The sequence below is a fragment of the Neopsephotus bourkii genome, unplaced genomic scaffold (assembly GCF_033783945.1).
Source record: "Neopsephotus bourkii isolate Nb327-2 ecotype Australia unplaced genomic scaffold, CSIRO-AGI_Nbou_v1 NB_1825, whole genome shotgun sequence".
In the NCBI taxonomy this organism is placed as follows: Eukaryota; Metazoa; Chordata; class Aves; order Psittaciformes; family Psittacidae; genus Neopsephotus; species Neopsephotus bourkii.
In genome coordinates, this window is record NW_026902298.1 from 10,000,001 (window position 1) to 10,022,684 (window position 22,684).

Consider the following 22,684-nt stretch of genomic DNA (forward strand, 5'->3'; position numbering starts at 1 on the left):
TGTAGAGAATTACAGATTTTACTTTAATGGTTTAAAACACAGAGGAGCACGCGTTGCTTTTCTGATCCGATGGCAGAGTTTGTGTAGTGGATTTCAAGATGAAAAGATTTGTTACAAGTTTGGAACGAGCGAGTATGTGTTAAAGGAATTTTCTTCCTTTTGTGTGTGTGTGTGTTTTCTTTTTTTTTTTCCTTTTTTTTTTTTTTGTCCCAAAGGGCAACTTAAAGCTGTTTTAATTGCACAGACACACCGACAACAAGTCATTTTGTATATGCCAAGTGTGGTACCTTCCTTTGTTTATTTGCTATTAAACTGTTTGAGAAGAGTCCTTGTGTGTTGTATTTGTGTCTCAAACTTGAGGTTCTTTCTGGGTGGGAAGATGAGAGAGATGAGGGAATCTTCCATTTACTTAGCTGTGAGCTTCATGGTCCAGCACCACGTGTTCTGGTTGTACAGTGTAGCCCTGGATGTAGATGAGCTGCTTTGAATAGAAATGGGGAAGGTTTTGGGGTTGTATAGCCTCCATTTTGTAAGATTTGGCACTGTGTAGCCGCTTGCCTGGCCAGGCACTGTACTTCATGGTGTTTCAGGGGCTAAATAACTTCAGTGTGACACCAGACTTTAGCTATATAGAGACAGCACATGTGCGTGGTGGTGTGTGGGATTAGACAGGCACCAGCTCATACTGCTCCTATGAGCCCCATACCCGCCACTGCCTCCTTACCCCTCCGGAACAATTCCAAGGTTCCTGAACCTGTCCTGGTTCTGCCTCAGTGCTCCCAGCCCTGGAAATACTACACAGGGAAACCAGTGGGTTGGGATTATTTCCTAGTTCAGGTTTTGTGATAAGGAGAAGTTTACCGACTTTGCTTTTAGAACTATGATATGTTAATCATGTGAAATGAATACTAAACAAGTATTTGGTGTAGGCGAAGTATAATCTGTTTAGAAACTTGCCATGAGTTTGACATGAATATTGCCTCTCTCAGAAGGAAAGTACCACAATGGCCGTGACTTTGCCACATTTCTGAAAGCTCCTCAAATTCAGTGATGTTCCTCCTTCCTTCTCCTGTCTTGCATCTCAGAGACTGCAAGCGCTTTCAGGGCAGCTACGTTTCTCCTCTGTGTCCTTTTCCTCTGTTATCTGGCATACTCGGTTCCACCCCATTACTTCCTACATGATTGTAAATCTGAGAGCACTTGCAAGCATTGGGATTCAGCGCTGCATTCCTGTCCCTGCAGCACACCAATTGCGATGCGAGGCACTAAGCCATCTGTTACAGAGTGTGCTGGGATCCCTGCAGTTAATTTGCAGCTGTTGAGAAGGGAGGCTGGGGAGATTTCAGTTCAGATACGTCTGAGGTGAAGGATGGAGACAAACAATTGAGTCAGAAAAAGGGGTTGTTGAGGCAGGATGGAAGATTCTTGCTTATGCAAGAACTTGGCAAGACTTCCCTTACACAAAGCTCTGTCAGTTGTATCTTACAGAGCTGACACTAGAGCCCTGTGGGTAGATGTATCAAGAGCCAGTGTGTTCGATAAGAATCCACATTTCACATGAGTTGTTACATTTGTCAACATCAGTAGGAAAGACACAAACCCGTCGATTAAGTCCTGATGTTGAATATTTTAGAAGTAGTTTTTCCTCTCGCACCCACCTCCACCTTTCACTACTTGTTTTGACTCCAGTCTCCAATCTTCCTGACTTTACCAGCCATGTTCTGCTGTCTTCATATGGCCAGGAGTCACCAGGATGCATTATGAAGACCAGCGGGGAGGAGGACAAGCAGCTCAGTGTGGTCACTCTGAAGAAGTGACTGTGTGATTAGCTACACTGCGTGTATAGCTCCACTGCATGACAGGTGAGATTCCCTAACAGAGTTTCCGTGCACCTTCCAGGCTTGCTTATTTGCAGTTCCTGAGAAGAAACTGTGGGCCATTTACTGTAGAAGCTGTACCTCAGTCTTGCACAAACTAGAGCCACAGACTGATGATCACTCTGCCATTACTCTCTCGAAGCAGCACAGGTAGTCAGTGTCTTGGTGATTCTACGCATTTACCCCTCCTTGTTTAGGCAGCTGCACTGGCCTTGGGGTGGGATGTTCCATGTCAAGAATATATTTCTGTTTTTTGAAAATGACCAGTATGAGCTTGATGGAGCTCAATCTTACTTTACTAGGGTATGTTTTTATCTCACTAAGCGAGTTGTGAGTTGATTCTTAAGGCACTTAAGCATGGTTTCATAGGAGAGCTCAAAAACAAGAACGGTGTGATCAACAAAATGCAGGATAGATGGATCATTCTCCTGCTGTTACATGGGGTTTGCCAGACTGCAAGGCATCCTTTTCTCACTTTGCCTTTTCTCTGTGCAACATGACAGTGAATACTAAAGGGAGAAGTGCTTTGGTGAAGTGTCCCAAAAGCATCAGGATGAGTTTGAGGTATAGGCAGGTTACTTGTGGAAGGTCAGTTTAGAAAGTAGTCTGTCCAGCAGATACGATGTCATTTCTGGTTTTCCCTTCCTTGAGTCCTGGCTTGATTCTTTCATGTAGCAGACTCCAATGTTTGCAGTGCCTGGCCTCTTCTCCAGTCCTGAAATGTGATGCCCTCACCATTTTCAGTGCATTCCATGCAGCTCAGTTTTCTGCATCTTGTGTCCATCCCACCACCCCCCTCCAGAGAGACACATAAGAATGACTGCAGGGAGCAGAGACTTAAAATTCTGAACTGGACCTTTATGGAAGCCCTAAAACCTATAAAGTATCTTGATAAACAGTGCTGCTGAAGTGATTTTGCACAGTGACCAGCTGTGCCTCAGCACTCTTGGGGGGTTTTCCCACAGTTCCTACTTCCAGAGTCTGAGAGTACATGGAGTCTGTACTGGAACATCATCTGGCACATCCCTGCTCTGAAGAAACAATGCTAAACTTAGTCATGCAAATGTCATAGAGTATATAAACTCCCAAAAGAGAATCAGTCTTGACTGAAGCAAGACTTTTCTACCATTTAAAGTGCTTTGCTTCTAAAACTTTTTCTAAGGATGTTTCGGATACAGGTATGGATGGAATCTCTTTAAGATCCTTATGATCATTACAATGATGTAAAGCCTTTGGGTGGACTGGTTTCTTACTCTTGTGTGTCCTGTCCTTAGGGACATTACCTCAGAAGGCTCCCTTGGGTTTCTGTTTCCTTAGGCAGCCATGATGTGGTGGCCTGTGGGATGGTATTTACCTTTGCTTGTGGAAGAACTGCCACTGAATTCACATAGAAGCAGGGAGGCAGCTGGAGACACCCCTGCATGTGGGTCTGTCATTAAAACCCTGATTTGCCATTTCTTGTCTTTGGCCTGTAAAATGATCCCAAAACACATGTCTGGGACTTCTGTATCTGAAAAACACAAGACTTCCCTGAGGCATCCTCCCCCTGCCCTTCAAGTATGATATCTCTTCTTAGGAAAGACAGAGTAAATCTATAGATAACCAAGACCAGGCCCATAACAAATACAGCACATCAATGGCTGCATGAAACTGGACTCCTAGAGGAACCAGTCTACTTTCAAAGGTGTGTAGGAGAGTTAAAACTATCTTCTAATTGGGCAAACAATTCTCATACACAATCAGAAGGTGCAGAAATCTGTTGCTTTGGGTCATTAGAGTAATTTTGGTCATTAGACTCATGAGTCCAGAAGGCGGCCACGAAGTTTCTCTGAGGGCTGGAGCACCTCTCCTATGGAGACAGGCTGAGAGCTGGGCTTGTTCAGCCTGGAGAAGGCTTTAGGGAGACCTTACGGAGGTTTCCAGTGCCTAAATGGTCTACAAGAAATCTGGAGAGGGGCTTTGGACAGGGGGCTTTAGGGACAGGACAAAAGGGGATGGCTTTAACCTGACAGAGGGGAGGTTAAATGTCAAGAAAGAATTCCTCATCATGAGGGTGCTGAGGCGCTGGCACAGGGTGCCCAGAGAAGCTGTGGCTGCCCCATCCCTGGCAGTGTTCAAGGCCAGGTTGGATGGGGCTTGGAGAAAGCTGCTCTAGTGGAAGGTGTCCCTGCCAATGGCAGGGGGTTGGAACTGGATGAGCTTTAAGGTCGCTTCCAACCCAAACCATTCTATGATTATTGTCATTCATCATAAAAGATCAGCAAGTTCTGGATGCAGAATTTCAGCAGTGCCTTTGGCATCTTCCACTAAAAACTCTTGGAGAACTGTCACAGGTATCAAAAGGTAACGAGCAACAGTCAGTCATGAACAAAGCTTTTCAGGATGGTTAGTTCCTTGTCCCTGAAATTCAGAATTCAGTGCCATATCCAGTAAATCTGTACCAGAGCAGACCTTTGTCCATGGAAAAGGCCAGCTGTGGTCCTCAAAAGCAAAGCTGGATTTTGTGCCTGGTAAAGTACCTGGCACATTGCTGCAAGCGTAACACTGCACGTGTATATGCTGGAGCCCAGTTCATACCTTCTTAAAGGCACGTATTGTTCCTAAAGCTACTCTCCCAGCTGAGGCTGCCACCTCCCAGCTTAGCCCAGCACCACCAGTGCTTGGCAAACAGGATGGTTGGAGGGAGAGGGAGAGGACAATCAAGACCTCCCTGTGACTGTGCTGGTTGTCTCCCCATGGGCTGTTTATAAGCCGTGTGCGGGCGGGCAGGCGTGGGCAGTTGGCTCACCGTGACCTTGGGAGCAGGGAAGCCTGAGTAGCATTCCTGGGAGCCACGTGAGCCAGACTGGCAGGCACAGCTGCAGCCAATGGGGAGCAGACCAGCACGGGCTGCTCGGGTTGAGTTTCATTCCTGTTGCTTGGGATTTTTCTCTTTCCCTGCCTGTTGTGCTTTTCCTCTTTGTTTATGGGAATGGACAGGCGGATGCACTGATGGAGCCCTAGCGAGCAAGCCATTTGCCCACTGGATTTGGGATTCTACAGTGCCGAGCAACCACTTCTTGCCATTGCCTACCACAACTCCAGCCCCCTGCCATGGGTGGGCTTTTATGGCTCCAAACCTTCTGAGCACACAACCTGCCCACCTCTATCAGGGCATTTTATGTTGTGTTCTCTTCTATGCACTTGCTTTTTGTTGTCCTTATAGGTTAGTGTATGAGGCTTTTTAATGCATGGGAGATGGGTCAGGACCAGACAAAGCAACAGATAGAGAAAGGACTCCATCTTTACCAGTCTAATCAGACCGAAAAAGCCCTGCGAGTCTGGATGAGGGTGTTGGAGAAGTCTGCGGATCCTGCTGGCAGGTTTCGGGTTTTGGGTTGCCTCATCACTGCTCACGCAGAGATGGGCAGATACAAAGATATGCTGAAGGTAAGGAACTGGAGATGAATGCATGCCATGGTGTGGTACCCACTGCGGAGAGTGGCTGGAGATCAGAATGTGAAATCAGGGGGGTTATTCTGTATATAGTAGAACATACCAGCTATTGAGTGTAGATTGTGGGCTGCTGTAATCACTGTGTTTAATACTAACTGCAGCCCACAACACACACAGTATACTACTTTTCATAGGGTCTGGTCCCTCAGGATTCCCAGGTTATTGTGCTTCTCCAGTTAATCACGGGGACCTTTCTTAATCTATTCTCCACATGCAGGCACACCATACAACCAAGCTTCAGGAAAAGAGATGAAAACAGGGCCTTTGTTGCACTTGAAGCTGTTTACACTGCGTATGTCTGTAAAAGGATCTCCATGTGGATTCTGTAGAATAAGCAGCTGTCTACATTGTAAAGACGTATCTGTTATCTTGTTCAGATGATGTTTGACATCTAATATAGACATTACATTGGTTTTATTACAATTCTTTGTTTGCAAGGGGGCTGACTAAATGGGGAAGGAGGATGCTTTTTTGGCAGGGGGATTGTGACATTCCAGGAGAGAATGTTGAGGTCAGAGAGGGACTCCCAGTTGTCAGGACAGCACAGAAGAAAGGTATACAGGGCTTGATGGAAGAGTGGTAAAAAAAAGCTCAAGTCACATTTCAAGAGTATGAGGATAAATACATTTGATTAAATGAGCCAAAAAGCTAATGTGTGGATGCGAGAAGTAACAGGATGCACATAGAGAGCAGCAGGCAGTGTTTGGGAGGGTGACTCAGGAATCTAGGAAACGAGGCAACAGGATGTTGTAATAGTCTTAAGAAACCATCACAGCCTGAAATAGGGGCTTGCTAAAGGGTCTTGATATTCTTGTCCTGCAGTTTTGGTTTGCCTCTTACTAGGTTAGTAATTATTCAGCATTTAGCACAAAATGTGAACAGGAGCCCACATCTCAGTTAAAGGATTTTGGGAGCTCTATTCAGAGTGGGGGAGAGCACATCTTACTAGTAAACCCATGCCCTGTCTTAAAACCAAATACTTAGGGTGAAGAAGAAAAGAGGGTAATTAATACACTTGGAAAACATCTGAACAGAAACAATTCTGATAATGATGTGGAATTAGGTGGTGGCAGAAACCAGAGACTGATTAGGGAGAAGTAAAAGCTGTGGCTACCTGAAGGAAATAGTTGAAGACTTCTCAGGAAAGCAAGAAACAAGCAGAGGAGTGGGGTCAGTATAGAATCACAGAATATGGCTGAACCCTAATTTGTTATCAGAGAATGGAAACTGGGATCAGAACAGGTGAATTTTAGTTCTTTCCAGTATTAGGAAGAAAAAATGGCTTCAGTCAAACTGAAGATTTTATACCATGAGTGATCAAAAATAGAGGAAGGAAAACTTTAGCAAAAGAAAGAACAGGAGAAAAGGAGGCAGAATTAAAGGCATGAAATGAACTGTGATTTCAGAAGGGTTATGATGGAGAGAAATATTACTCCACACCAAGGAAAGAGGCTGTGGCAATCAGGAAATAATGAACAACTTGCACAAAGGTAAGGGAAGGCGGGGAGCCATGAGCTAATGCACAGTACTGGGTCCATACAGCAGCTTTCCTACAGTGTGAAGGAAACTGAGAACATACATCCCCAAATACATGCAATTGTGGTTGGGGGTTTTTTTTGTTCATTTTGTGAAGAATATAAAATGCTCTAATAGCTTCAATTATTATGTGTTGGCGCTATAGAAGAAAAGGAAGTAATTGGTGCCCTTGGGAATTGTTATCCATAAACCTGATAATCTGTAATGAAAACACATACAGAGAAAATTGCTATATATTTACCTTTGCCACTGGTATTAATTCAAGCCAGCAGTGTGCTTGGTTCACCACAGAACACTAAAGAGTCGCTGCTCAGAAGAGTGTGCAGTCTAAAAGAAAGAGACTTCAAGTCACTTAAGAGAACTGTATGCAACGAATGCTGAAGGTAATAGAACAAAAACTGTGAAAACTCAAATTTGTTTGTGGAAAAACTGATGAAAGTAGGAGCTTGTTTACTCTTATTAAAGGGTACCTTAACATCTTAAGAATTCAGAGAAAGTGGAATAAATTAAAGTGAGTGAAAGAAAACTGAGCAGCAGTGTGTCAGATGTGTCCTGCTTCTCTTTAGGGCTATCTAACAGCTTTCTTTGACTAACCACCAGCCGAGTTAATGTGTAGAGAGAGAGGCTTCTTCAGGCTGCTCGCAGACCTTTTAAACCACCAGATAACTGCTCAGTGTAGACGATGCTTCTCAGTCTGTGCTGCTGGACTTTGCCCTGCTCAGAGATGAGCCATTTCTCCAGTACAGGGTGCTATTCTGTGGGTGTTTGAGCTGCATTTAAATCGACTATATGTTTTTATGAACACTGTCTACACTGTCTTTTCTACTTCAAGTTTGCAGTGGTACAGATTGACACAGCACGGGAGCTGGAAGACCCAGATTTCCTTACAGAGAGCTACCTGAACCTGGCTCGCAGCAATGAGAAACTCTGTGAATTCCAGAAAACAATCTCTTACTGTAAGACGTGCCTGAACATGCAGGGTACCACGGTGAGCCTGCAGCTGAATGGCCAGGTGAGCCTCAGCATGGGCAATGCCTTCTTGGGCCTCAGCACCTTCCAGAAGGCTCTGGAGTGCTTTGAGAAGGCTTTACGCTACGCACACAACAATGATGACAAGATGCTGGAATGTCGAGTCTGCTGCAGCCTTGGGAACTTCTATGCGCAGCTAAAGGTGAGGTCACTAAGGGACAGGAGGGAGATTGTGCCACGGATTCAGGAGAGAACTGGATTTTAGGTTATTGCTTTGCTGTAGGAAGTAAAGAGAGAGCATTGTAAGCTAATATATCTTCTTTGTAAAATCACTATCCTTCAGAGTAAGGATGGCAGGATTAGTGCAGTGTTTATACAGCACAGCAGAAGCAGCTGTGTTGAAAAGATCAAACTTAGCTACAAAGAAGATCACATCAGTAGAGGTACTGTCTGTACACAGGGCTGGCAGCCAGAACTCCGAGATTCTCTACTTCCACCACTACTACAGGCAAATAGCTATTGAATCATAGAATCATAGAACAGTTAGGGTTGGAAAGGACCTTAAGATCATCAAGTTCCAACCCCTCTGCCATGGGCAGGGACACCTCGCTCTAAACCATTATCACCCAAGGTCTCATCCAACCTGGCCTCGAACACTGCCAGGGATGGAGCATTCACAACCTCCCTCGGCAACCTATTCCAGTGCCTCACCACCCTAACAGGAAAGAACTTCTTCCTTATATCAAATCTAAACTTCCCCTGTTTAAGTTTTAACCCATTACCCCTTGTCCTTGCTGTGAGCAAAACCAGGCAGGAGCTGAGGATGGGGGTGATTTGCCAATTCTAACTTCTACTGCAAACAGGAACAAATAAGTTTTCCTCACAAAGTCTTGATTTTTGTCACTAGTGGAAAACTTGCCAACTGAAGCATTGAGAACTATCTGTAAACCTCTCTCATAATACCAAAAGTAAAGGCAATAACATTGTGCTGGATACTTTGAAGGTATGAAATAAGAAGGGAGAAAGGAACCTTTTAAAGTTGAGGTTTCCTATGTGCATCTTGGAGAATTAAAAGACGTGAGGATTTCTTCAGCTCTGCAGTCTCATGTAACTTACTTGAGAATGGGTTTAGAAGGATAATAGTTTTACATAATTATTGTAAAGTTTTCTTTTAAAAATGCTTTTAATCCAGAAAGATGCCTAAAAATGAAAATATGTTACATTATTACTTCTTTTGGATTTGGTTAGGCCATGATTCTTTGTTCCTGTTTCCTGCAACATGATGGATAACCAGATTCTGACTTTCCGTGTGGAGAACATAAGGGCTCCATGGAGATGTTGAAAGCAGAGATGGTGTCAGAAAAGAGAAGGTTTTCAGCCTTTGGTTATACAGGAGGGTAAATGGTTCCTGCAGAGTAAGGCTCATGACAGACCTTAGAACATTCATTTGCTCTTTCATTGCCCAGTGTCCTGAACTCAGAGGGTAATAACAACTCCGTATATGGCAATTCCACCTTCCAGTTTGATATCCACTGAAAACATCTAGGGAAATGCAGCATGTGGAAGCAGAGCAGCAGGAGTTGAGAGGTGTACAGAAATATTAGTAAATAAAATATTGCTTTTTTAATATTTATTTTTGCTCTAACTAGTGTCTGTCTGTCTTACAGGACTATGAGAAAGCCTTGTTCTTCCCATGTAAAGCAGCTGAGCTGGTGAATGATTACGGCAAGGGCTGGAGCTTGAAGTACCGTGCAATGAGCCAGTATCACATGGCAGTGGCCTACCGGAAACTGGGGCGCTTGGCAGATGCTATGGACTGCTGTGAGGTACAGGGTGCAGGCAGATGCAGAGCTGTCACAGGTTTTTGCAAGGGGATCTTGCCTACAGGACTGGGAGGAAGAGATGTACATGGCATTTGCACTTGTCTCTACATGTTCCTGCTGCTTCCCAGCCTTAGAGCTGTGGTTTCAGTAGCACGCGGGGGCTCAGAAGTTTGGGTCTATGAATTCCCCTTGGTTGGGAACATGCAAACAAGACTCTGTGGCTGCAGTGCACAGCCCCAGCCCTGCTGTTCTGAGCCAGGAATAAGCTTTTTTACTGACCAAAGACAATTTCTTTCAGGAGTCCATGAAGATTGCCCTGCAGCATGGTGACCGGCCTCTGCAAGCGCTGTGTCTGCTGTGCTTTGCAGATATCCATCGCAGTCGCAAAGACATACAGGTACAGCTCCTTCCTGCCAGGAAGGACAGAGAGGATAGCAAGAGGATGTGCAAAACAGGCTATAGCAAAATATGTTTTCCTCCCTGCTTATACAGACAGCCTTTCCTCGGTATGATTCCTCCTTGAGCATCATGACAGAGATTGGGAACCGCCTGGGCCTGATCCAGGTGCTGCTTGGAGTGACTAAGTGCTGGATGATCCAGAAGGAGCTGGACAAGGTCAGTTACAAACTTGTTTATTAAACAAGATTGGAGCATAATGGCTTTTTCTGCACTCTGTGCCTATTGACATGCAGTAGAGACCTGTACCTCTTGGTTCTATCAACAGGGTCTATTGATTGAAACACGTCTCCAAATGGTCTCTCTCAGCCAGGAATTTGTTACTAACAGTATGAATATCCATTCTGAGTCAGACTGCTAACACATCAGTGTCTCATCAGTCAATCCTCATGACTTTAAGCACTACACTGAGAAACCAGCACTAAGGGAAGGAAGCCTACTCCTACACTGTAGCCAATCAGCTTATGCTCTGAAATAGATTCCACTGCCTACTTAACAGCTATGAGTTAAGCTCATTGTTGTAATAGTGATGATATTTAAACAGCTCTACAGCTCCACCATGTGCTTTGCAGACAAACGTGGCATCAAATTCCTAGAGAAACTTTGAAGACATAGAAACTGATGTGAAACATACAAGGGCAGAAAAATCATCTGGGAATAAACAACTGGTCAATATAATGCAAGTGGGTGACTTTACTTACTTTGAAAATGCTTAGGCAGCATATGTAAGTTAAAATCCAGATTGCACTAGATACAGCAGATTGCATTGCAGGAACACTGCTGGGCTGCAGAATGAGATGCTCAAAAGGCTAGTCTTGAACTAGTGCTGAAGAACCTGGAATGCCTGTGCAGTGCCACATCAGGGTGCTGCTTTGGGTGTAGATATGGTGAAGATTCACACTTATCACTCATATGAGACACAGAATTTTGGCTTAAACAGAATCCCAGATACTAGGAAATGAAGTATGTGTCTGTTAGAAAGGACAAGCTCAAAGTGCTGTTGGCATCTGTTTTGCCTACAGCAGGGAATCAGTTGCGTGAGGTACACCTTGCAGTCTCAGCAAGTAAACACTGTTTGCAATGGAAGAAGAAACTGTGGATTTAAAAACTCTGCTCAGTGTAATAATCCCTTCCCAGCCTCATCTCATGTTCAAAAGATGGGACAGGACACAGCAGGTAGGCCTCCATGCAGAGAACATTCAGAGCACTCATCAAACCCCTACATCTGCTGATCGCACACCCAGCCATTGCCACCCTCTGTACCACAAGCAGTTATCACTTGTGAGAGCCTGGTGAAGGCTTTGCACAAGTCTTCACCTCACCAAAACCAAGAAAATGAATAGGTGAATCTTGTATTCTGCTCCAGGCATTAGTGCCCTCATGGGTCAGGGACCTTATTCCCATTTTCCAAATGTGACCTCTTCAGATGTCATAGCTCTGAATACTCACCCAAGCCCGTTCCTCAATTTGCCAGTCCTGGTTTCCATTTCTCATGCTCCTCATTCTACTATCAGTTACCTAATAAAGCAGTTTGCTAACTCTCCGCTTACAGATTCCCTATTCTTGTCCTAGCTTCCTCCATCTTCCCAATCTCTTCAGCCAGTTGCTCCATTTCCTTTAATTTGCATGTGGTTCCTGCCCATGGCAGGGGGGTTGGAACTGGATGATCTTAAGGTCCTTTCCAACCCTGACTATTCTATGATTCTATGGTCAGTACTATTGCAGATCCTCTCAGGCTGCTCCCTCAAACTCTTGTGCAGTCTCACATTCCTCTCCAAGATAACTGTTCCCTGAGCTTCTCAGCATCTCTCCCCCCACCCCACATGCTTCACTTTGCTTCTTAGTCCCAGTCATTAATTTCAGGGTTTTCTAGTACACAGACACTCTTCCTAGGCACAGCTTGCAGTTATGTTCTAACTGGTAGCCTTCAGTTCCCGCTTCCCTCTTCTTCACATTCCTTATCCTAGGCTGTTGCTGCCACCACAGGTCTAATGCCATCTCCTCTGTATTCAGTCCTCATCTGGTCCCCTTCTCCTAGAATAGTTAATGCCAAAACATAGGGTAGAAGCTTTATAAACTCCTGCATCACAAGGGAGAACTCTTCTTTTCCTTGGACAAATCTGAAGCAGATCCCAACGGTTCTGGAAAAAGAGACTGATGCTCAGAGCAGTGAGGAACACTATAGCATCTAAGGGAAAGTAGGGACTCATTCTGGATAACGGCTGCTATGCTAAATACTTTCCTTCAGATGGCAAAAGGTGGATAGCAGTACACTCCTGTATCACACCATGTGCAGGTAGGACAAAGTGGATATGTAACAACAGGGAGGAAATGGAAGAGCTTGGTGTGTTGGTGGTGCTGATCCACTTCCTCCCCTCTTGTACAAGGGAAACTGGATTTGCCCAATAACTATTGAACCTGTAGGGTTGGAGGGGGGGAAGAGGCTTGATTTGCTTGTGCTTCATCCCAGGCCCTATGGGCATGTGTGACTGAGTTTAAGTCTGTATTCCTCCTGCTTGGAAATGCCAGCCTCTGCCGACATCATACCTTCACTTTGCACCCTATGGCTGGAGCAGAAACGCAGCTCTTGGATTATTTGTGGTCATTCACAAACCAGGCTTTTCTTATGGATGAACTCTTACGAGAGAGGGGAAGTCTGCCAGACAGTTGTCTTGCATCTCCAGAGTTTAGTGGTGCTTGTTTATGTCCAAATTCTGCTCTCTACCTGTTTACCTCTCTCTTTTAATAATTCCCATAGGACATTCACACAAGTCTGGTCTTAATATATCAGATTGAGAACTGATGATGCATGCTCTCCATTTACAGGCTCTGGAAAGCATTGAAAAAGCACAGGAGCTGGCAGAGGGACTAGGGAACAAGGTAGGATCCTACAGCTTCTCTTCAGCACTTTCTGTAGGCTTCAACACAAAGCCAAGTGTTGAAATACCCAGACTTGTTCTTGCTGATTAATGTGTCTGCCCTAACAAGTCAATGCTGGGGACTTGATTTGTTGTGAAGTGTTTAACTATGGGCAGCTGCAGGGATGATCATCAGTGTGCAGGTCTGAAAAGTGAGGGAGGAGTCAAAGTGGGATGAGCGAAGGGGAAAGGGAAGCAGTAAAAATGGGATATTAAACAAGCAGAGAGCTACAGTATTGGGGGTCTCTTCTTGAAAAACATTATTGTCCTGAGCAGCAGCTGAACTGTGTGTTGGCTGGAGGCAAAGTGCAGTGGATGTCATGGAGCGCTGAGGAAAACCATCAGCAAAAGAGTTGCAGATGTCCTCAAACCTGGTGTCCCCTTTGGTGATACAGAGAAGCAGGGTTAATGGCAGGAAATGCTGAGAGACCAAATGTCCTTATACGTGATCCTATCCCTCAGATGGGTTTCTGTACTGGTGTCTCTAGCTGGCTGATGGGGCTGAAGTGGTTCCCACTCCTGTTCCCGGTCTGTCTTTATCTTGTTCCCTTCTCTTGTTTCCACCCTTTGTGTGCAGCTTGGCCTGCTGAAGCTCCACTGCCTGTGTGAAAGGATCTATCGCACAAAGGGGCAGCAGCAAGAATTGCGTGACCACGTAGTGAAGTTCCATGAATGCGTGGAGGAGATGGAGCTGTACTGTGGCATGTGTGGAGAGTCCATTGGGGAGAAGAACAACCAGCTCCAGGCGCTGCCTTGCTCCCACTTCTTCCACTTAAAGTAATGAGCTGGACGTACTATGACGTTAGTCATAGGAAAGAGCTGTTCGTGACCAGAGTAGGACAGCCCTATGCATGCTGTTCCCTGGGTCTTTGTCCTGCTTTGCCCTACAGGATCCCATTGCAGTGCTGTGAATCTCATGGCTTTGAAGGGTGAGGTTTCATAGAATCATAGGTTTGGGTTGGAAGGGACCTTAAAGATACTCTTGTTCCAACCCCCTGCCATGGGGGATGGATTTATCCATACTGGCCATCTCACTCCTGTCCCCTAAATGGTAGCTCACCAGTGTCCTCACCTTGCAGGTGCCCAGCCCCATTCAGACTCTTAGTGAATTACTCCACACCCAGGGTAGTTTGGATTTCTTCCCCTTTTCTCTCTCATGTACAGGCACACTGAGGTGAAGGTGTCCAGCCTATTACTGTGCTACTGCCATGAAAGTTTACCTCTACCACTATTTTAGGGGGAACATGAGCATAACCCAACATTTGGTGCTGAAATTACCAACGTAAAGACACACAATTTAAGAATTTAAAGCCCCCCAATGACACCAGGGTTAGGATCAAACTCCTGGGCGCTGAGAGGTGTTCAGTGAGCCCTTTGGGTTTGCCTCCAGCACTGCAGGACCTTGTAAGGACGGGTGTGCTGAGGGCCCTCCGCGGCACGGCTGGAAGAGGGATCAGACCGGGAGGGCGCATCTTCCATGCCAGGTGGTTAATACAGGAAACAGGCGCAGGAGCGGCGCTGGGGAGCAGAGCCTCCCCCCCAACCAACCTCCTCCCTTTGCAGGTGCCTCCAGACCAACGGGACCCGGGGCTGCCCCAACTGCCGCCGCTTGTCGGTGAAGCCCGGCTACGTCTGACCTTGCCGCGGGGCTCGACCCGTGCCTCTGGGACCGCGTCAGCCCCGCTGTGCTCGGGGCCCTTCGGGCTGCGCCGGCCCCACCTCAGCGGCCGCGGTGCTCGGGTGGGCGGCGGGGTCCCCTCGACCTCTCCCCTTGGCTCGGCGCGCTGGAGCTCGGCCCGACCGCGCTCCTCTGTACGGGCACTGACCGCAATAAAGCGCACGGCGGGGCCGGTACCGGCACAGCGCCGCCTCCCTCTGCTCCGCAGCCGGGCCCGGCACCGCCCTCGGCCGGGCCCCGCCTTTGCCCCGCCCCAAGATGGCGGCGGGGCCATCACTCAGCAGATTTACCCGGGCCACGTGACCCGAGTGGTGGTTCCCCCTCACCATCCGCGCCCGCAGATTCGCCACAGCCGTCGGGCCGCTCTGCGGGCGGCAGCGGAAGGGCTGCGGCCGCCGTGCGGTGCTGAGGAAGAGGCGGAAAAGGAAGGGACGCGGGGCCCCCGAGTTGCCTCCTCCGCTGCTTCCCACCCTGTTCTCGGGGTGAGGAGCGCGGAATCTGCCGCCCGGAAGCCGCCGTGTTGTGCGGTCGCTCGCTGAAAGATGGCGTCGGTGTGGGATGAGTCCGAGGTGAGGGGCCGGGACCGCGGGCCGGGGCTGCCGCTGGGCTTGGGGCTACGGTGGCGGGGCGGGGAGCGGCGGGGCTCGGGCCGGGCTGAGCCGAGGGTGACACTGCCGCTGTGCCCCGCAGGACGGCGTCGGCGAGGAGGTGCTCAAGATGTCCACGGAGGAGATCGTGCAGCGCACGCGCCTCCTCGACAGCGAGATCAAGGTAGCGGCCAGGGGCCGGGAGCCGCGGGGGGAGCGGGGCCGGGCCTCGGGAGCCCTGCGCTGCTGCTGCGTTGAGGGGAGGGCGCAGGGAAGCTCAGCAGTGGGGCAGAGATCACGGCAATAGAAAATAACATGCGGCTTTGTGGATCGTGAGCGGTAGGCTGAGGAATAGTGAGCCTCGAAGGCAGGGCAGAAATACCTAAAAGCAGGGAGCTGACGGGTCGGATGTTCTGCAGAGCTTTGGAGGCACTTGCTGAAGGCACACAAGGACTCCCAGCTCTCACAGGCCAGGGAGGGGGGGTCTGTTCCGCGGCCTGGTTCAAGTGGGATCATCGAGTAACTCAGGTTAGAAGGGACTTGAGAAGATCTCTGGTCAAACGTCCTGCCCAGAGCAGGGCCAGCTGTAACCCAGGCTGCTCAGGGCTTCATCTGCTTGGATATTAAAAGCGTCTCAACAGAGATTGCACCACTGCCGTGGGTGTTCTGTGCCACAGCCTGACTGTCCTTGTAAGGGTGAAGATTTGCTTTACATACAGGCTGAACCTCTCTTGTTTTGGTCTTTGTTGTCTCATCTGCCCACTGTGCACTGCTGTGAAGTGTCTGGTTCTGTCTTCTTGGTACATTCTCCAGCTGAAGAAGCCTCGGCTGCTTCTCACAGGGCCTGTGTTCCAGTCCCTTTGGCCATCTCGGTGGCCCTGTACTGCACTCAGTCCACTTTATCAGTGTCTTTGCTGTAGGGGCAGGGTAACAACACTGAGCAGTTGCTCCAGATAGGATCTAACACATGTTGAGTAAAGGGGGGTGATCACTTTCCTCCATGTACTGGCTGCACTCCTGTTAGTACAGCCCAGGGTGCTGTTTGCCACCCTTGCTGTCAGCATGATGCTGCCTCCTGTTCCGTTTATTGCCCATGGAGACCCCCAGGTCCCTTTCCTCAGAGCCAGTCAGCAGCCTGTGTCACTGCAAGGTGCTCTTCCTTCCCACCTGTACTCCTTCTCTTCTCTAGGCCATTCATCAAGGTGTTATGTAGGACAGACCTGTTTCACACAAGAGCTCTTCTAACTTTAGTATAAGCTTGTCTCTGCTGCCTGATTTTAGTAGTACTGAGATAAATTGTGTTATGAATTCTAGAGAGCAACTTGATCCTAGTACTTCAGAGGCCACTAGGGATTCTGATGTATTAACATACTTGGTTTTTAAAGGCAGCAAAGTTAAATGAATGTCTTATTTTGAAACTGCAGAAGACAGTAAGGAATAAAAGTTGTCTTTATTTTATAGTAAGAGCATCGTAATGGAGAAATGTTTATTGGCACCCTCCCTTCATGCAGTTTTCCTTGAATATTTCTCAGACTAATGCCACATTATTCTAATAATTTAGAATATTATTCTAATAATTCCATTATTCTAAATGTTTTGCATTTGTATGTAACAGATACAGTACTGACTCCTGTAATAGTCCTGTCCTGTGAGTAAGTACGTGTTACAGCACAGTATTAAGCTTAGGTATCAAGAGTTTTAAGAAGGTAATTTTTTAGAGAGGAGCAGATAGGACAAGGGGTAATGGGTTAAAATGTAAACAGGGGAAGTTTAGATTGGATATAAGGAAGAAGTTCTTTACTGTAAGGGTGGTGAGGCACTGGAATGGGTTGCCCAGAGAAGTGGTGAATGCTCCATCCCTGGCAGAGTTCAAGGCCAGGTTGGACAGAGCCTTGGGTGACATGGTTTAGTGTGAGGTGTCCCTGCCCATGGCAGGGGGGTTGGAACTTGATGATCTTAAGGTCCTTTCCAACCCAAACTACTCTATGATTCTATGATTTCCCCATTAAACTGAATTGCATAAACCAGTTCAGATGTGACCAGTTCTCCTGACATCATTTGGAGCTACAGTTGCTTCACTGAGGATCACAAAACTGGTGTGTTTTCAAACTCTTAAGTAACAAGGAAAGGGAGAAAATGTATGTGGCTGTCAGCCAGACAGCACTGAGAAACACCTGTATTCTGTGCATTAGTCTTGGGTATAAATGTACTGACTGTTGGATTTGCAGAGCTGCTTTTCTGACAGGCAGTAGAATCTTACAATCATAGAATACTCTGGGTTGGAAGTGACCTTTAAAGGTTAGCTAGTCCAACACCCTTGCAGTGAGCAGGGACATATTCAACTAGATCAGGCTGCTCAGAACCCCATCCAGTCAGACCTTTAATGTACAGTTGTCTTTCTGGGCTGCAAGCACACACTGCCAGCTCATGTCCAGCTCTTCATTCACTCCAAGTCCTCAGGAGGGCTGCTCTCAATCCTTTCATCCCCCAGCTGCTATTGATATTGGGGTTGTCCTGACCCATGTGCAGGACCTTGCCCTTGTTGAACCTCATAACGTTCCCATGGGCCCCTTTCTCGAGCTTGTCCAGGTCCCTCTGGATGGCATCCTGTCCCTCAGCTGTCAGCCACACCACTCAGCTTGGTGTCATCTGCAAACTTGTTGAGGGTGCTCTCGATCCCACTGTCTGTGTCATTGATGAAGATATTAAAACAGTATTGGTCCCAATTCTTCTCTAAACAAAACATAACTTTAAAATAGGTGTGTGTATATGGATGCATATGGATATGCACATGTATGTGTATATCTGGTCACCTGGGTGTGTGTATGTCTGTATATATTAAAAAATGAAAACCAAAACACAGCTGCTTTATCTAGGTCATATTGCAACCCTGTAAGCTGCTGCATTGATCAGGGTAAGGTTATCCCGCGACACTGGGAAGAAACTATTTCAGGATATTGATTAGTAAGAGACCAGAATGGATTGCGTAGCCTTGATTCCTAACCAGTGCTGGCTAATTTGCTGGGTTTCCCTTTATCATCACTATTTCCTCAGATTTAGGTTTTCATAGCTTTTACTTTCGGAATAATGCATGAATTTTATCTTGCCTTGGTCTTCTACTCTGATCCCTACCTCTTTCATCTGTGACTGGTTCCAGATCATGAAGAGTGAAGTACTGAGGGTGACTCATGAGCTTCAAGCCATGAAAGACAAGATTAAAGAGAACAGTGAGAAGATCAAAGTGAACAAAACCCTGCCATACCTTGTCTCCAACGTTATTGAGGTGAGAGCAAGGCACTCTTCTGCAGCAGTGTGACAAGTGTGTGCAGTATGGGCAGGAGGAGAGCATGGAACTCGTCAGTAATTTCAGACATGGTATGTTCTTAACTGTCATTCTGATTTGCAGCTGCTGGATGTTGACCCCAATGACCAGGAGGAGGACGGAGCAAATATTGACCTGGATTCCCAGCGAAAGGGCAAGTGTGCTGTGATCAAGACATCTACACGTCAGGTAAGATCCATGTGCCCAGCTAGGTGTGGGGAATGCAGAAAAGGACCACCTTCTGCTGGCTCTGCTTACTTTGATCTTTTTCCGCAGACTTATTTCCTGCCTGTTATTGGGTTGGTTGATGCTGAGAAGTTGAAGCCTGGAGACTTAGTGGTGAGTGAGGCTGTTGTGACTGCTAGATGCTTACTAGAAAAACTGCCTATATTTTGCCCTTCAGAAAGGAGACAAATCTGCCCAGATTTCTCTAAGACCATTTCTATACTAAAATCTTAACAAAAAGGTATTATGGTGTCGTGGTTTAAGTGCAGTCAATAATTCAGAAAAACCACATAGCTGTTCACTCACTTCCCCTTTCCTCCCCCAGCTTCCGGAGGGATGGGGAGGAGAATCAAAAGAATGTAACTCCCACGGGTTGAGATAAGAACAGTCCAGTAACTAAGGTATAACATAAATCATTACTGCTGCCACCAATGATAATAATTATAAGGGAAATAACAGCAGAGAGAATACAGCTGCTCGCCACCCGCCGACCGATACCCAGCCTGACCTAGCAGTGATCTAGCCCTTCTGTGTAACTGCCCCCAGTTTATATACTGGGCATCACATGCTGTGGTATAGAATACCTCTTTGGTTAGTTTGTGTCAGGTGTCCTGTCTCTGCTTCCTCCCGGCTTCCCCTCCTCCCTGGCAGAGCATGAGACTCACGAAGTCCTTGGTCAGAGTAAACATTACTGAGCAGCCACTAAACATTACTGAGCAGCCACTAAAAACATGGGTGTTATCAGCACTGTTCCCAGGCTGAAAGTCAAAACCACAGCGCTGCACCAGGTACTAAGAAGAAAAATGACTGCTACTGCTGAACCCAGAACATATGGGTTCAGTCATGTCTGTAGTACAGAAAAGTAGTTTAAGGGCTGTGTTCATTATATTTCAGCACAATTAGGTGCTGAAAATTTGGATATCATCTGCTAAGCTTTTTAAACGCAACCTTTGGTATTGTAAGTAGCTTGGACTCCTCTTTTTTGGCATGTATTGAGTAGCTGTGGTGTTGTCCACTGTGCAATGAGTGATTTTATGAGTACCAGTGTCACAGCTGGTTATTTTGGCATGCTTGAGTTCTAGTGAATCATCTGTGATTGCATGTTTGTTAGTTGTTATCTGAAGGGCCTGTTAAAGACAAAAGATTTGTGTTTACAGGGAGTGAACAAAGACTCGTACTTGATCTTGGAGACTTTACCTACTGAATATGATTCACGAGTGAAAGCCATGGAAGTGGATGAGAGACCCACAGAGCAGTACAGTGACATCGGGGGGCTGGATAAGCAAATCCAAGAGGTAATACTTCATATTTAGTTCCTGGCATGACTGAGAACAAGTCTTTGAACTACAGCTCAGAACTTCAGCTCAGAGCGGGCAGCCTGAATCTGTGAAGGAGAATGGCTTTATCTGTTATTTTTTTCCATTTGCTGTAGCTCGTGGAGGCCATTGTCCTGCCAATGAACCATAAGGAAAAGTTTGAGAACTTGGGTATACAGCCACCCAAAGGAGTCCTGATGTATGGGCCTCCCGGAACAGGGAAGACACTGTTAGCTCGAGCGTGTGCTGCCCAGACCAAGGTAAGAGAAACCTTTGGAAGCATGTGCTGCTGTAGAGTAGTAGCTGAAAAAGAATAAGGACATCTCCGAGGGGAGAGGGATCGTACATACAAATCAGTGTTACAAAGCTGGGATCTTCTTGTCTGTTTTCTTGCTTGGTTCTTTTAATTAAGGGTTTTCTGTAGTACTCGGAACTGACCCTGTTGAGACACAAGGGATAGGATTCTTTTTCACTTCCCAGGCCACCTTCCTGAAGCTTGCGGGTCCACAACTTGTGCAGATGTTCATTGGTGATGGAGCTAAGCTGGTACGTGATGCTTTCGCTCTAGCCAAGGAGAAAGCTCCTTCCATCATCTTTATTGACGAACTGGATGCCATTGGCACTAAAAGGTGAGGTGTCGGCCATGTTGTAAAGCTCCTGGGAGCGGCCCAGCAGCCCCCTTTACCTATGTGTTGTGAGGGAAGCCTAGCTTAAAGCGTGGCCTATTCAGAAACAGTGTAAAGCCCATCACAGATAGGTAGCAGTTGCCGCAGTCCTTGGGCTCACGAGGGAATTTCATGAGACTTGGGGTCTATCTGATAGACTCCTGCTGTATAAACTGTTTTCTGATAACTGCATCAGGCACATAGAGATGATGTTCATCCTCATTTACTACTTGGGCCTGGACAACAGTAGCTCCATTTAGCTCTAAGAACATAATAAGACTTAGCTGCTGCTGACAGTTATTTGTGTCGCAGTCCCTGTCGGGGTAGAACTTCTTGTAGTTTCAAGTTGGAATTTGGAAGATCTTGGCCGGTGAGCATGAACTGCATTCATTCTGTCTTCTTACGTGATTAAAAACATAGGGACAGGGTTCATGCTGATAGTTCTACAGTTCTACCCTTGTTTTCTCCTCAGGTTTGACAGTGAGAAGGCTGGTGATCGGGAGGTGCAGAGGACCATGCTGGAGCTGCTTAATCAACTTGATGGTTTCCAGCCTAACACACAAGTCAAGGTTGGGATCTAGCAGAGAGTGCTACTGAGGCCCAGGGTGCTCTAGCTGGGGATGGAAAACAGTGTCTAGGAGGAGGCTTGGTGGATCCTTGTGGAGGAGATGCCTGTCCTCCAGATGTCTCAAACTGATGACCCTACTTCTACTCTAGGTGATTGCTGCAACCAACCGGGTTGATATCTTGGACCCAGCTTTGCTTCGCTCTGGACGATTAGATCGCAAGATTGAGTTCCCAATGCCCAATGAGGAGGCCAGAGCCAGAATCATGCAGATCCATTCACGCAAAATGAATGTCAGGTAGGGCAGAGGCATGACCTTCTGGGGCTGTGTTTATCACTCATGGGGGTGCCTCAGTGGTAGGAACTTCTGTTGAGAGCTCACTGTTGCGTTTTAAGGCAGCTCCATACCTGTATTTCTATTTGGTACCTATTCTCAGACTTACTGTTTTTTATCTCTGCCCATCTCAGCCCTGATGTGAACTACGAGGAACTGGCTCGCTGCACAGATGACTTCAATGGAGCCCAGTGTAAGGCTGTGTGTGTTGAAGCGGTAAGTATCCCTCCTCTAGAGCAGCAAGTACTGACAAGAGGGAAGGGTGAGAGCTAGTGTGGAGTAGTTATTCTGAACTGATGTGGTGCGTACGTGCCCTCTCTAATCATCTAGGGGATGATTGCCCTCCGCCGTGGAGCCACAGAGCTCACCCACGAGGACTACATGGAAGGAATCCTGGAAGTTCAAGCAAAGAAAAAAGCCAATCTGCAGTACTATGCCTGATCTCTGCCCAGTCAAGGTTGTGGCCTTGGCAGAGGGCAGGACTAGACTGGACTGTACCACTTTCTGTCTGGAAAAAATAAAGCAATTTTTCCCTCTAAAAACAAAGCCATGATGTGTTGGGGCTGTTGCCCTTGCGTGGTGGTCCTACATCTGCAAAAGGGAAAGTGAGACCCTCCTGTCATGGTGCCCATCATGCTGCCTTTTGGAGCCTCTTCCTAGAGCTGGATTAACTCGTAGTCTGCTGCTTCTGAATGAGGACCAACAGGTTATACTGCAGTAAGTAAGTGTATGTTGAAGTGGATGAACAGCAGCTCAGACGGCAGCCTTGGTTTTGCCTGTTGTCAGTGAACAGACTGTACAGCTTTGTTAGTCTTTGAAACTTCTGAACACTCATTTTGCAAGGGAGAAGTGACTATGATTCATGTTTTAACTTTGTCATTTCACCTCAACTCTGGAAGCTTTTAACACCATCGCTGA

The 22,684-nt window shown here is 46.8% G+C and overlaps 3 protein-coding genes across 18 annotated transcripts in view; all 3 read left to right on the top strand.

The window, feature by feature from the left end:
• CELF1 (CUGBP Elav-like family member 1) overlaps positions 1-1,847 on the top strand; it is a 64,506-nt gene extending 62,659 nt beyond the window's left edge. For 13 of the 14 annotated variants that reach the window (XM_061343650.1, XM_061343651.1, XM_061343649.1 and 10 more), the window contains one exon: positions 1-325. This exon is cut by the window's left edge and continues 2,712 nt beyond it. The gene's annotated coding sequence lies outside the window, so the exon portion shown is untranslated. Of the gene's footprint in view, positions 326-1,714 lie in introns of those variants that run through there. The other variant, XM_061343641.1, reaches the window with a different exon arrangement.
• RAPSN (receptor associated protein of the synapse) lies at positions 1,738-14,776 on the top strand. Of its 3 annotated transcripts, XM_061343657.1 has the most exons (9): positions 1,738-1,862; positions 5,083-5,306; positions 7,741-8,079; positions 9,545-9,703; positions 9,999-10,097; positions 10,193-10,315; positions 12,983-13,036; positions 13,652-13,851; positions 14,638-14,776. In XM_061343657.1, the coding sequence occupies exons 2-9, from the start codon at positions 5,091-5,093 to the stop codon at positions 14,708-14,710; spliced, it is 1,263 nt and encodes a 420-aa protein (XP_061199641.1). In that variant the 5' UTR covers positions 1,738-1,862; positions 5,083-5,090; the 3' UTR covers positions 14,711-14,776. The 3 variants fall into 3 exon arrangements, with proteins under 3 accessions (XP_061199641.1, XP_061199640.1, XP_061199643.1); XM_061343656.1 differs by lacking the exon at positions 1,738-1,862 and having other exon boundaries at positions 4,870-5,306; XM_061343659.1 differs by lacking the exons at positions 1,738-1,862; positions 12,983-13,036; positions 13,652-13,851; positions 14,638-14,776 and adding an exon at positions 11,179-12,162 and having other exon boundaries at positions 4,870-5,306.
• A 428-nt stretch (positions 14,777-15,204) lies between these two features.
• PSMC3 (proteasome 26S subunit, ATPase 3) lies at positions 15,205-22,312 on the top strand. The gene is made up of 12 exons (XM_061343655.1): positions 15,205-15,321; positions 15,443-15,523; positions 18,497-18,622; positions 18,746-18,850; positions 18,938-19,000; positions 20,044-20,181; positions 20,319-20,462; positions 20,683-20,831; positions 21,340-21,436; positions 21,585-21,730; positions 21,901-21,982; positions 22,097-22,312. The coding sequence occupies exons 1-12, from the start codon at positions 15,295-15,297 to the stop codon at positions 22,205-22,207; spliced, it is 1,269 nt and encodes a 422-aa protein (XP_061199639.1). The 5' UTR covers positions 15,205-15,294; the 3' UTR covers positions 22,208-22,312.
• Positions 22,313-22,684: the final 372 nt, after the last annotated feature.

Coding starts and splice junctions, on each gene's coding strand:
- RAPSN (XM_061343657.1), top strand. CDS start 5,091: ATGAGGCTTTTTAATGCATGGGAGATGGGTCAGGACCAGACAAAGCAA. Junction 10,098..10,192: donor GCAGTCGCAAAGACATACAG/GTACAGCTCCTT, acceptor CTGCTTATACAG/ACAGCCTTTCCTCGGTATGA. Junction 13,852..14,637: donor TCCCACTTCTTCCACTTAAA/GTAATGAGCTGG, acceptor CTCCCTTTGCAG/GTGCCTCCAGACCAACGGGA.
- PSMC3 (XM_061343655.1), top strand. CDS start 15,295: ATGGCGTCGGTGTGGGATGAGTCCGAG. Junction 18,623..18,745: donor TTGTCTCCAACGTTATTGAG/GTGAGAGCAAGG, acceptor TCTGATTTGCAG/CTGCTGGATGTTGACCCCAA. Junction 19,001..20,043: donor TGAAGCCTGGAGACTTAGTG/GTGAGTGAGGCT, acceptor TTGTGTTTACAG/GGAGTGAACAAAGACTCGTA.